The 13,697-nt window shown below is 42.2% G+C and overlaps 1 protein-coding gene across 5 annotated transcripts in view; it reads right to left on the minus strand.

Annotated features, from left to right (window-relative positions):
• stard3nl (STARD3 N-terminal like) overlaps positions 1-13,697 on the minus strand; it is a 47,306-nt gene that overhangs the window by 3,682 nt on the left and 29,927 nt on the right. For 3 of the 5 annotated variants that reach the window (XM_068032615.1, XM_068032614.1, XM_068032613.1), the window contains exon 8: positions 4,014-4,054. In XM_068032615.1, the coding sequence (XP_067888716.1) occupies positions 4,017-4,054 (38 nt within the window). In that variant the 3' untranslated portion in view covers positions 4,014-4,016. Of the gene's footprint in view, positions 1-55; positions 4,055-13,697 lie in introns of all 5 variants that reach the window. The other 2 variants (XR_010975120.1, XR_010975119.1) reach the window with 2 other exon arrangements.

The raw sequence follows: 13,697 nt of genomic DNA on the forward strand, positions 1-13,697 counted from the left end.
ACACAGCTGAAAAAGCTAATGAACAGTCAATGATCTAATCAGTCAAAGTGCTCACTGGCTGTTATAACTGATTCAAAATTCTTCTTTCTTTCTTTCGTTTGGGCCTCCTTATCTCGAGAGACAATGGATACGCGCCTGGAGGTGGTCAGTGGTTTGTGAAGCAGCGCCTGGAGTGGCTATAAAGGCCAATTCTGGAGTGACAGGCTCTTCCACAGGAATTAGACATAAATGCAAAGCATAACACAATTTCAGATGATACCGGAAGGTCTGATAAATCCCCAATGATACTGACAAGTAAAATCACATATTTAAGAGTAATTGGGCAACTCAATATAATACAATAAAATCCTTCTCATGCTGCCTGGCACCCAACCCATTGAGGTTAAAGAACAGTGGCTACACAGACGCTAACATCTGTTCCAACCGGTAAAACTGCGAATGCTGGAAACACAGTCAGTCAGACTCTTACTAACCCGTCTTCACAGGTGTACACTGGCTTGTGTGCTTTCAACATTTTTTATTTCTAAAAACAGCATCACTACAACTGCCTGCTGTTGCTCGTTGATTCAGGAATAGCCTGGAACCTCTCCTAGCCTATTCCTAGACACTCCTTTCCTCTCTTCAACAACAGTTAGGCTGCAGGAGCTTCATTTAAATGTTCCACTTCTCTGCAGAATTTAAAATTCTATTAGCTCACACAGACTGAGGTTAGTTTTATATATAATGCTCATGGGTTTAAAAAGTGCAAAGTGGAAAACAGGCCGTACAAAATGAAATGTTTTCAAAACTAAGACTGCATCTGATACATTGCCTGAACCATCCAGGCGAGTGATTGATTAACTTATATAGCTAGTGAGTAAAGCTGGTACCTCCAGTTAATAACAGAGACGATTCCCACCAGCTCCAGAGCAACTGAGTCACAATGAAATATTACTGAGTAGCCTATTTTCACCCTCGATCAGTAAAGAATGACAATAGTTTCTTTTCTGCTGCTTTATGCTGATTATGAATCATAAGCTCACATATTCTCTACCATTGACTGTTTACTGTAAAAACTGAACTGGCCCAGCTGTCAGCTAACAAATGTTTCACAAAGAGAACAAAACTTCAAACGCTGGAGTGATGAAGTGATGAATTTATTTTAATCTCAAGGGGGCTGGAATACAAAGAGAAGGAAGTTATGCTTCAGTTGTACAGAGCCTTCGTCAGACCCCTGGTGCAGTATTGCCTTCAGTTCTGGACACCACACCTCAGGAAGGATATATTGGCCTTGGAGCGGATGCAGCACAGATTCACCATAATAAATTGAGGACAGGCTGCATAAACATGGCTTGTAGTCCCTTGACTATAGATGGTGGAAACGTGATCTGATCAAGCTGTTTTAAAATGATAGTGATTTGATAAGATAGATACGGATAAACTATTTCCTCTGGTGAGAGAATCCAGAACAAGGGGATATAATCTTAAAATGAGAGACAGGACTTTCAGGGGCAAAATCAGGAAGCACTTTTTCACACAAAGGGTAGCAGAAATCTGGAACTCTACCCTCCAAAAGGCTGTAGCAGCTGAAGGTCAATTGGAGTTTTCAAGCCTGGGATTTGATAGATTTTTGATTGGTAAGGTTATCAAGGGATATGGCTGCAAAAGCAGGAAAATGGAGTCAGGTACAGATAAGCTACAATCTAACAGAATAGCAGAACAGGCTTGAGGGGCTGAAGGGCCTGCTGCTGTTCCTATGGGACAAAGCTGCTATAATCGGCAAAAGGGATAAAATTTGCAGTAGCTTTTTGAGTCAAACACCGGTTATTGCAACATTTGTTCAAAATTCATTACTTCTGATGTCTTGTTGGGTTTTCCTGTGAACCTGAAGCATAAGATGACAAGATAAAAGTATTTCCAGTCAGGGCTGTGGACCACAAGAAGAAATAATTACAGTTTGTACAACTGGAACATAACACAACCCATCAAGGCTGGCTTACGGTCGGGGACTCATCCCAGAACTATTTATAATAGGTACATTGCCCACAACAGTTTAATCACCAGGTATGAAACTGTCACAAGGAAAATCTTTGTTCCGTATTAAGAATTATTGCAACACAATTATTGTGCTTACATCTAGGTTTGAAGTATCGGCGATTAAACAATTCTAGTGGTGTGCAGCCGATAGCTTGCTGCTTGGGTGAGATGGTCCCAGTATCAGTTAGGGTGGCACAGTGGCGCAGTGGTTAGCACCGCCGCCTCACAGCTCCAGCGACCCGGGTTCAATTCTGGGCACTGCCTGTGTGGAGTTTGCAAGTTCTCCCTGTGTCTGCATGGGTTTCCTCCGGGTGCTCCGGTTTCCTCCCACAAGCCAAAAGACTTGCAGGTTGGTAGGTAAATTGGCCATTATAAATTGCCCCTAGTATAGGTAGGTGGTAGGGAAATATAGGGACAGGTGGGGATGTGGTAGGAATATGGGATTAGTGTAGGATTAGTATAAATGGGCGGTTGATGGTCGGCACAGACTCGGTGGGCCGAAGGGCCTGTTTCAGTGCTGTATCTCTAAAACTAAAACTAAAAAGCACGGAGGGATTCCACATAGGAGGGAAGGAAGGAAAGGAACAAAACTAAGGAACAGGAGTAGGCCATTTCTTTTTATTTTTGTATGCTTTTGCTTTAATTTTATGTTGTTTCTTACTTCTTTAGTTGTCTTTTTTTAATTATTTTGTGGGATGTGGATGTCGCTGGCAAGGCCAGCATTTGTTGCTCATCCCCAATTGCCCTTGACAACTGAGTGGCTTGCTAGGCCATTTCAGAGGGCAGTTAAGAGTCACCCACATTGCTGTGGGTCTGGAGTCACATGTAGGCCAGATCAGGTAACGACAGCAGATTTCCTTCGGTAAAGGACATTAGTGAATCAGATGGGTTTTTACGACAATAGAGGATAGTTTAATGGCACCATTACGGAGACTAACTTTCAATTCCAGATTTTTATTAATTGAATTTAAATTCTACCAGCTGCCATGGTGGGATATGAACCTGTGACCCCAGAACATTAGACTGGGCCTCTGGATTACTAGTCAAGTGACATTAACGCGACACCAACATCTCCCCACAGCTGTCTTCTTTGGCAAGTCCTCTCTGGTATGTGCTAGGCTGCTTGTCCCTATCTATGTGAAAGTTAAAATTTGCTCTGACGCTCACATAATGCGCAGCAATTGAAACTACAAGAGCTCAGCCTGAAGAATTATCAAAATTGACTTTTTTTTTAAGTGGACAATGTGCTTAAAAAAAGGCCACCAAAAGTCCAAAGACCCTACCTTTGTGTATTCAAACTGTCTGGCAAGGACAAATGAATACATTCAAAACTAACAGGTGTCAATTATGCCCATCCTTAACTCATCAAGAAACATTTTTGAATTGAATAGGTTGATCTGAAACAAAGGAGGTGTGAAGTAGCAACATCCTGGGCCATTGCTGGTCACCACAGGAAGAACGATCTATGTCTAACAGGCAAGATGTGAGAAACCTTCAGCTTTAAAGGTGGCTCTCTGAAGAGAGTGAGAGAGAGGGAGACCCAGGAAAAAGCATCACCAAAGCTTGTCCAGCTGAGAGCTGGGAGAAAATCCAACATGCCAGAATGGAAGGTGCCCTACTGCAAATTCTACCTTTCAACTTGTGCAGAAGTGACCCTGGTTGCAGTGGACCCCGTCCCAAAGGAACAACTCGGTACTGCGAAGTCCATCTACATTTCTCCCGATGAACCAAAAACCTGGTTGTCTGGACCCTCTTGGCTTGAGGTTCAAAGCATCACACTTTCATAGGGCAGGAAGAATGCTGTACATTACTAGGATTGCTGGAGAAGAAAGAGAGTGAGGGCATGCCAGAGAAAGAGAGATTAAAGAGCGCTTCAGGAATAGCTTGAATCTTCTTGCGTAACTGTGAAACCATGCATCTGTCAGTCAGTATTCTCACTCGCAAGCCTGGACTTGAATAGTGCAAACAGAAGTCAATAGCTCTACCATTTTCCGCACCTGCTAATGTTTTGGATTCTCAGCGTCATCTTCATCAGAATCTACAAATTAAACACACACACAATTAATGTCAATCTTTTGATAACTTCTTGTGCCTAAGAGAGAATGGAAGTTAATTACTGCCGACATTTAGGAGGTACATTTTGAGGCAACACTGGCAACTTTTTTTCCTATCTGAAAATTAGAAATAAACACAGCTCATTATTGGAAGGGTATATGAGGAGTATTGCTAGATTTATAGGTAATGATTGGAAGGGTCTTGGAGGAATATTACTAAATTTATAGGTAATGATTGGAAGGGTATATGAGGGGTATTACTAGATTTATAGGTAATGATTGGAAGGGTATATGAGGGGTATTACTAGATTTATAGGTAATGATTGGAAGGGTATATGAGGGGTATTACTAGATTTATAGGTAATGATTGGAAGGGTCAAGGAGGAATATTACTAGATTTATAGGTAATGATTGGAAGGGTATATGAGGGGTATTACTAGATTTATAGGTAATGATTGGAAGGGTATATGAGGGGTATTACTAGATTTATAGGTAATGATTGGAAGGGTATATGAGGGGTATTACTAGATTTATAGGTAATGATTGGAAGGGTCGAGGAGGAATATTACTAGATTTATAGGTAATGATTGGAAGGGTATATGAGGAGTATTACTAGATTTATAGGTAATGATTGGAAGGGTCAAGGAGGAATATTACTAGATTTATAGGTAATGATTGGAAGGGTCTAGCAGGGGTATGGCTAGATTTATAGGTAATGATTGGAAGGGTATATGAGGAGTATTACTAGATTTATAGGTAATGATTGGAAGGGTCTAGCAGGGGTATTGCTAGATTTATAGGTAATGATTGGAAGGGTCCAGCAGGGGTATTACTAGATTTATAGGTAATGATTGGAAGGGTCTAGCAGGGGTATTGCTAGATTTATAGGTAATGATTGGAAGGGTCTAGCAGGGGTATTGCTAGATTTATAGGTAATGATTGGAAGGGTCTAGGAGGAATATTACTAAATTTATAGGTAATGATTGGAAGGGTCAAGGAGGAATATTACTAGATTTATAGGTAATGATTGGAAGGGTCTAGGAGGAATATTACTAGATTTATAGGTAATGATTGGAAGGGTCTAGCAGGGGTATGGCTAGATTTATAGGTAATGATTGGAAGGGTATATGAAGAGTATTACTAGATTTATAGGTAATGATTGGAAGGGTCTAGCAGGGGTATTGCTAGATTTATAGGTAATGATTGGAAGGGTCCAGCAGGGGTATTACTAGATTTATAGGTAATGATTGGAAGGGTCTAGCAGGGGTATTGCTAGATTTATAGGTAATGATTGGAAGGGTCTAGCAGGGGTATTGCTAGATTTATAGGTAATGATTGGAAGGGTCCAGCAGGGGTATTACTAGATTTATAGGTAATGATTGGAAGGGTCTAGCAGGGGTATTGCTAGATTTATAGGTAATGATTGGAAGGGTCTAGCAGGGGTATTGCTAGATTTATAGGTAATGATTGGAAGGGTATATGAGGGGTATTACTAGATTTATAGGTAATGATTGGAAGGGTCTAGCAGGGGTATTGCTAGATTTATAGGTAATGATTGGAAGGGTATATGAAGAGTATTACTAGATTTATAGGTAATGATTGGAAGGGTCTAGCAGGGGTATTGCTAGATTTATAGGTAATGATTGGAAGGGTCCAGCAGGGGTATTACTAGATTTATAGGTAATGATTGGAAGGGTATATGGGGGTATTACTAAATTTACAGGTAATGATTGGAAGGGTCTAGCAGGGGTATTGCTAGATTTATAGGTAATGATTGGAAGGGTATATGAAGAGTATTACTAGATTTATAGGTAATGATTGGAAGGGTCTAGCAGGGGTATTGCTAGATTTATAGGTAATGATTGGAAGGGTCCAGCAGGGGTATTACTAGATTTATAGGTAATGATTGGAAGGGTCTAGCAGGGGTATTGCTAGATTTATAGGTAATGATTGGAAGGGTCTAGCAGGGGTATTGCTAGATTTATAGGTAATGATTGGAAGGGTCCAGCAGGGGTATTACTAGATTTATAGGTAATGATTGGAAGGGTCTAGCAGGGGTATTGCTAGATTTATAGGTAATGATTGGAAGGGTCTAGCAGGGGTATTGCTAGATTTATAGGTAATGATTGGAAGGGTATATGAGGGGTATTACTAGATTTATAGGTAATGATTGGAAGGGTCTAGCAGGGGTATTGCTAGATTTATAGGTAATGATTGGAAGGGTATATGAAGAGTATTACTAGATTTATAGGTAATGATTGGAAGGGTCTAGCAGGGGTATTGCTAGATTTATAGGTAATGATTGGAAGGGTCCAGCAGGGGTATTACTAGATTTATAGGTAATGATTGGAAGGGTATATGGGGGTATTACTAAATTTACAGGTAATGATTGGAAGGGTCTAGCAGGGGTATTGCTAGATTTATAGGTAATGATTGGAAGGGTCGAGGAGGAATATTACTAGATTTATAGGTAATGATTGGAAGGGTCGAGGAGGAATATTACTAGATTTATAGGTAATGATTGGAAGGGTCGAGGAGGAATATTACTAAATTTATAGGTAATGATCGGAAGGGTATATGAGGGGTATTACTAAATTTACAGGTAATGATTGGAAGGGTCTAGCAGGGGTATTGCTAGATTTATAGGTAATGATTGGAAGGGTCGAGGAGGAATATTACTAGATTTATAGGTAATGATTGGAAGGGTATTATTTTTTAAAATTCTTTCATGGGATGTGGGCTTCGCTGGCTAGGCCAGCATTTATTGCCCATCCCCAATTGCCCTCGAGAAGGTGGTGGTGAGCTGCCTTCTTGAACTGCTGCAGTCCATGTGGGGTAGGTACACCCACAGTGCTGTTAGGAAGAGAGTTCCAGGATTTTGACCCAGCGACAGTGAAGGAACGCCGATAGAGTTCCAAGTCAGGATGGTGTGTGACTTGGAGGGGAGCTTGTAGGTGGTGGTGTTCCCATGTATGTGCTGCCCTTGTCCTTCTAGTTGCTAGAGGTCGCGGGTTTGAAAAGGTGCTGTCTAAGGAGCCTTGGTGCATTGCTGCAGTGCATCTTGTAGATGGTACACACTGCTGCCACTGTGCGTCGGTGGTGGAGGGAGTGAATGTTTGAAGATGGGGTGCCAATCAAGCGGGCTGCTTTGTCCTGGATGGTGTCGAGCTTCTTGAGTGTTGTTGGAGCTGCACCCATCCAGGCAAGTGGAGAGTATTCCATCACACTCCTGACTTGTGCCTTGTAGATGGTGGACAGGCTTTGGGGAGTCAGGAGGTGAGTTACTCGTCTCAGGCTTCCTAGTCTCTGACCTGCTCGTGTAGCCACGGCATTTATATGGCTACTCCAGTTCAGTTTCTGGTCAATGGTAGCCCCTAGGATGTTGATAGTGAGGGATTCAATGGTAATGCCATTGAATGTCAAGGGGAGATGGTTAGATTCTCTCTTGTTGGAGATGGTCATTGCCTGGCACTTGTGTGGCACGAATGTTACTTGCCACTTATCAGCCCAAGCCTGGATATTGTCCAGGTCTTGCTGCATTTCTACACAGACTGCTTCAGTATCTGAGGAGTCACGAATGGTGCTGAACATTGTGCAATCATCAGCAAAATTCCCCACTTCTGACCATATGATTGAAGGAAGGTCATTGATGAAGCAGCTGAAGAGGGTATTACTAGATTTATAGGTAATGATTGGAAGGGTCTAGGAGGAATATTACTAGATTTATAGGCAATGATTGGAAGGGTCGAGGAGGAATATTACTAGATTTATAGGTAATGATTGGAAGGGTCGAGGAGGAATATTACTAGATTTATAGGTAATGATTGGAAGGGTCTAGCAGGGGTATTGCTAGATTTATAGGTAATGATTGGAAGGGTCGAGGAGGAATATTACTAGATTTATAGGTAATGATTGGAAGGGTCTAGGAGGAATATTACTAGATTTATAGGTAATGATTGGAAGGGTCTAGCAGGGGTATTGCTAGATTTATAGGTAATGATTGGAAGGGTCGAGGAGGAATATTACTAGATTTATAGGTAATGATTGGAAGGGTCTAGCAGGGGTATTGCTAGATTTATAGGTAATGATTGGAAGGGTCGAGGAGGAATATTACTAGATTTATAGGTAATGATTGGAAGGGTCGAGGAGGAATATTACTAGATTTATAGGTAATGATTGGAAGGGTCTAGCAGGGGTATTGCTAGATTTATAGGTAATGATTGGAAGGGTCGAGGAGGAATATTACTAGATTTATAGGTAATGATTGGAAGGGTCTAGGAGGAATATTACTAGATTTATAGGTAATGATTGGAAGGGTCTCGGAGGAATATTACTAGATTTATAGGTAATGATTGGAAGGGTCTCGGAGGAATATTACTAGATTTATAGGTAATGATTGGAAGGGTCTAGGAGGGGTATGGCTAGATGGTTCTCTACATTTACAATTGAACATTTGACCATTTCTGCTCCCTCCTCCTAACAATATTTCCTGCCCCAGTGATTAGGAAGAGCTCCTTCTGGCATCCAATATCTGTAGAGTATCAGCTCAGATTCCCAATATTTCTCCACAGACATGCCTTCCCTAACATCAGGAATGCTACATGGAGGGCTGGAGGGGAGGCACTTCCCATCAGCTAGAGTCAGAGTAACCTACCCGTGAACTGTCTAATAACTTGCTTCCTTGATGGAAATCCCGAGCACTCAGATCTGTTCCAAGTATTCCACCATGGAGTCATTTTTCATAAAAAGAGAAAACACATTTTGCTGAATCTTTTAATATTTGTGTGGGTGGCCAGCAATGTTACCACAGTGGGGTGGAGGACAGAATGGTGTAACAAGATTATTCTGATCTGTGTTTAATGTGGCCTGCCCCTTTAAGGCCATAAAGTCCAATTGATGTAAAGAGGTGTAGCCCAAAATCAACTCGCAGCCAATGCTATTGAGTGAAGTTATACTATAAATTGGCAGCAGCTAGCTTTATTTCCAATTGCTCCCCCTGGTGAAAGGCCAGGCTTCGACCTCCCGTACCTTCCTGCATGTGTTGTCCGGTCTCCCGCACGAATCGCTTTCAGCACAGCAACAGTTTGTACTTTTTCCCAAATACCCCCACCTGTCCCTTTAATTTTCAGTCTTCTCTGCTTCTAGGATTACACAGAAATTGCAACACAGAAACACACCATTCAGTCCAGCCAGTTCTGTTGATGTTTTCCACAGGAGAAGTATTCTAATCCCATGTACTTGCCTTGTTTCCATATCCCTTTCCTTCAGACACTTCTCTAACCTATTCTTAAATGTTGATATGGTTTTTGTTTCAATCAGTAAGTCCAGTAGTGATTCCACAGCCTCACAGTCTCCGAAAGGGTTTGACCTGCCTTCTGTCTAAAATCTCTTGCATTTAATCTTATATCTACAGACTCTCATTCACATCCCTCACCATTGGAAACAGTCTGCTTCCATCAATTCTGTCCCATCTTCCCATAATTGAAGAGAGACCTTCAAAGAGGACATAGTTTGGCTACAGAGTAGACACATTCCCATGAGGGGGGAAAGGAAGGGCATCCAAAACTAGAGCGCCCTAGGTGACTGAAGATATACAACAACTTTAAGAGATTTAAACAAAACAGAAAAAGGAGGCTTATGATAAATGTCGCTCACAATTCAGTAGAGAAGCAAGATGAATACAGAATGTACAGGGGAGAACAGAAAAAAAAAACAAGAGGGGCAAAGAGAGTATGAAAATAGATTTGCAGGTAACATAAAAGGGACAAAAGAACATAAGAAATAGGAGCAAGAGTTGGCCCTTCAGCCCTTTGAGCCCACTCCGCCGTTCAATGAGATCATGGCTGATCTTCTTCGACTTCAACATCCATTTTCCTGCATTATCCCCGCATCCCGTTATGTTTTTAATATGTAGAAATCTATTGATCTCCGTGTTGAACATACTCAATGACTGAGATTCCACAGCCCTCTGAGGCAGAGAATTCCAAAGATTCATCGCTCAGAGTGAAGAAATTCCTCCTCATTTCAGTCCTAAATGGCCTGCCCCTTATTCTGACACTGTGTCCCCTGGTTCTGGACTCCCGAGCCAGGGAAACCATCCTTCCTGCATCCACCCTGTCGAGCCTTGAAGAGATCCAGAAGTCTTTTAAGCACATAAATAGTACAAGGGTAATCAGAAGGAAAGGCAGGGCCGATTAGGGACCAAAAAGGAGATCTTCTTGTGAAGGTAGAGGGCATGGTTGAGGTACTAAATCAGTACTTTGTATCTGTCTTCATTAGGAGAAGAGGATACTGTCAATGTAGCAGTAAAGGAAGAGGTAGTGGCGCTATTGGATAGAATAATAAAGAGGAGGTACTTAAAAGGCTAGCTGGACTCAAAGTAGAAAAGACACCCAGTACGGATGGGATGCATCCTAGTTACCGAGGGAAGGAAGGGTGAAAATTGTGGAGGCCCTGGCCACAATCTTCCATTCTTCTTTAGATGGTGGAATGCTGAAAGAGCATTGGAGAATTGCAATTATTGCTCCTTTGTTCAAAAAAGGAGACATGATAAACCCAGCACCTATAGGACAGTCAACCTAACATAGGTGGTGGGGTAACTTTTACAGACTACAATCTGAGGCAAAATGAATTGCCATTTGGAAAACATGGGATAATACATGAAATGAAATGAAATGATTAGTTAAAGGCAAATCATGTTTTACTAACTTCATTGAGTTTTTTTCTATTGGAGAGAGTTGATCAAGGTAGTGCGGTTGACGTTGTGTATATGCACTTTCAGAAGGTGTCTGATAAAGTACCATACAATAGACTTGTTAGCAAAATTGAAGCCCATGGGATTAAAGGGACAGTGGCAGCATGGATATATAAAATTAGCTAAGAGACAGAAAGTAGAGAGTAGTGGTGAACAGTTGTTTTTCAGTTGGAGGGAAGCATATAGTCATGCACCCCCCCCCTCCCTTCCCCCCCCCCCCCCACAACCATCCAGCGTGCATCAATATTAGGACCATTGCTCTTTTTGATATATATGAATGACCTGGACTCAGGTACATAGAGCATAATTTCAAAAGTTTGCAGACCAGATGAAACTCAGAAATGTAGTAAACAATGAGGATGACGGCAGTAGATTTCAGGAGGACACAGACAAACTGGTGAAATGGGCAGAGAAATGACAGATGCGATTTAACAGAGAAGTGTGCAGTGGTACAAAGAATGAGGAGCAATAATATAAATAAATGGTATAATTTTAGAGGGGTGCAAGAACAGAGAGGCCTGGGGGTGGCAGGACAAGTTGAAAAGGCTGTTAAAAGGGCACACAGGATCCTTGGATTTGGAAACAGATGCATAGAGTACAAAAGCCAGGAAGTTATGCCAAAACTTTATAAAATACTGGTAAGACCCCACTAGTGTATTGTTGGCAATTCTGGGGTCGACACTTTACTGACGGATGCAAAGCCTTAGAGAAAGTGCAGAGGAGATTTACCAGCATGGCACCAGCAATGAAGGATTTCAGTTACATGGAAAGATGAGAGAAGCTGGGGTGGTTCTCCTTAAAGCAGAAGGTGAGATTTGATAGAGGTGTTTAAAATCATGAAGGATTTTGATAAGAGTGGCAAAAGGGAGAGTAACTAGAAGACATAGATCTAAGGCACCATGAGGAAACCTTTTATTTAAACACAGCCAAGTCGTTGTGATCTGGATTGTGCTGCCTGAAAGGGTGGTGGAAGCAGATTCAATAGTAACTTGCAAAAGAGAATTGAATACTTTAAAAGGAAACATTTGCAGGGCTATCGGGAAAGGGTAGAGGAGGGGAATAATTGGATAACTCTTTCAAGGAGCTGGCACAGGCATGATGGGCCGAATGGCCTCCTTCAGCGCTGCATCATTCTATGATTTTACCTCCATCAATCTCTGTCCCAATTTAGGTCTTTTGTCATATTTGTATTTTCTTACATTAGACAGCAGCCCAGTGAATCGGTGCTGTACCCCATCCATCGTCTCAACATCCTGCCTAAAGTATGGAGCCCCAAACGCTTCAGTGCTCCAACTGTGGTCTCAGCAAAGGGTTTTTTTTAAAAAAGCGATTAACCTTTTTCATTTCATGGCAGACAAAAATTAAACATTCAAATGTCTACTAAGCAGATTTGTTTTATGCTGCAGTGGGCAATCTCTTCAACTGGAGTTATTAGATCTTTTGGTTTCCTCTTAAAATTAATTTTTTTTGTTTGGATATTTATAGCAAATTCTGAAGGAGAGAGCCCAAGATCAGTGAAGTGGTTGTTTTGTGGCTGAAAACAGTTAAACATCTTTACAGTGAACACCTGCAGAAACAGAACCTCAATCCAGACAGTGCAGCCAAGATCTGCACTACATGGGAAATACTCGCTGTGGTTTAAGTTCATGGCTACATAGAGATTTGGGAAACAGGCTTCTGTATCAGAAAATCAGTCCCACAAAGGGGCCAATACAAGTTTCAACCCATCTCTGTATGAAAATAACTGAACAAAAGAGGATGTGGTGAAGAGATGGGGCTTCCATCGTATTGCACACTGCTCAGAGACGACAGCTGGAACAGACACAACCCACAGAGGGCCCACACTGGGCTGTAACCCCATTAACCTACATATCCTAACACCACCAGTCTAGCTTAGGGAGGCAACTGATCTATTTCCAAAAACCAACCACATCAGCACTCACCACAGCTTCACTGTAAAATGGGCCCTTACAACCCTGATCAGCCGTTTGACAGATAAATCAACAAGCCTACACTGGAGGGCAGTCACCGTTTAGCAGCTGCTCTGTACTTCAACGAATGTACTTCTAAAAATCAGCATCAATGCAGCTTCCTCTGTACTGGTTAGAACTGAAATTACACTTGAGAAACCCCACCAGAAAACAGAAGTGCAGATTTTAACCAACACATCATGTGTTAGCACAGTTCAGTAATTGCTTTTTTTTTCTAATTCTTTCATGGGATGTGAGTGTCATATGCTGGGCAAGCATTTGCTGCCCATCCCTAACTGCCCTTGAGAAGGTGGTGGTGAGCTGCCTTCTTGAACCACTGCAGTCCATGTGGTTAAGGTACACCCACAGTGCTGTTAGGGAGGGAGTTCCATGATTTTGACCCAGTGACAGCGAAGGAACGGTATATATTTCCAAGTCAGGATGGTGTGTGGCTTGGAGGGGAACTTGCAGATGGTGGTGTTCCCATGCATCTGCTGCCCTGTCCTTCTAGGTGGAAGAAGTCGCAGGTTTGAAAAGGTGCTGTCGAAGGAGCCTTAGTGAGTTACTGCAGTGCATCTTGTAGAGGGTACATACTGCTGCCTCTGTGCATTGGTGGTAGAGGGAGCGAATGTTGAAGGTGGTGGATGGGATGCCGAACAAGCGGGCTGCTTTGTCCTGGATGGTGTCGAGCTTCTTGAGTGTTGTTGGAGCTGCACCCATCCAGGCAAGTGGAGAGTATTCCATCACACTCCTGACTTGTGCCTTGTAGAGGGTGGACAGGCTTTGGGGAGACACAAAGCTGAGCTACCCACCACAGAATTCCCAGCCTCTGACCTGATCTTGTAGCCACAGTATTTTTATGGCTGGTCCCGTTAAGCTTTTGGTCAATGGTAACCCCCAGGA

The sequence above is a fragment of the Heterodontus francisci genome, chromosome 5, assembly GCF_036365525.1.
Source record: "Heterodontus francisci isolate sHetFra1 chromosome 5, sHetFra1.hap1, whole genome shotgun sequence".
NCBI lineage: Eukaryota > Metazoa > Chordata > Chondrichthyes > Heterodontiformes > Heterodontidae > Heterodontus > Heterodontus francisci.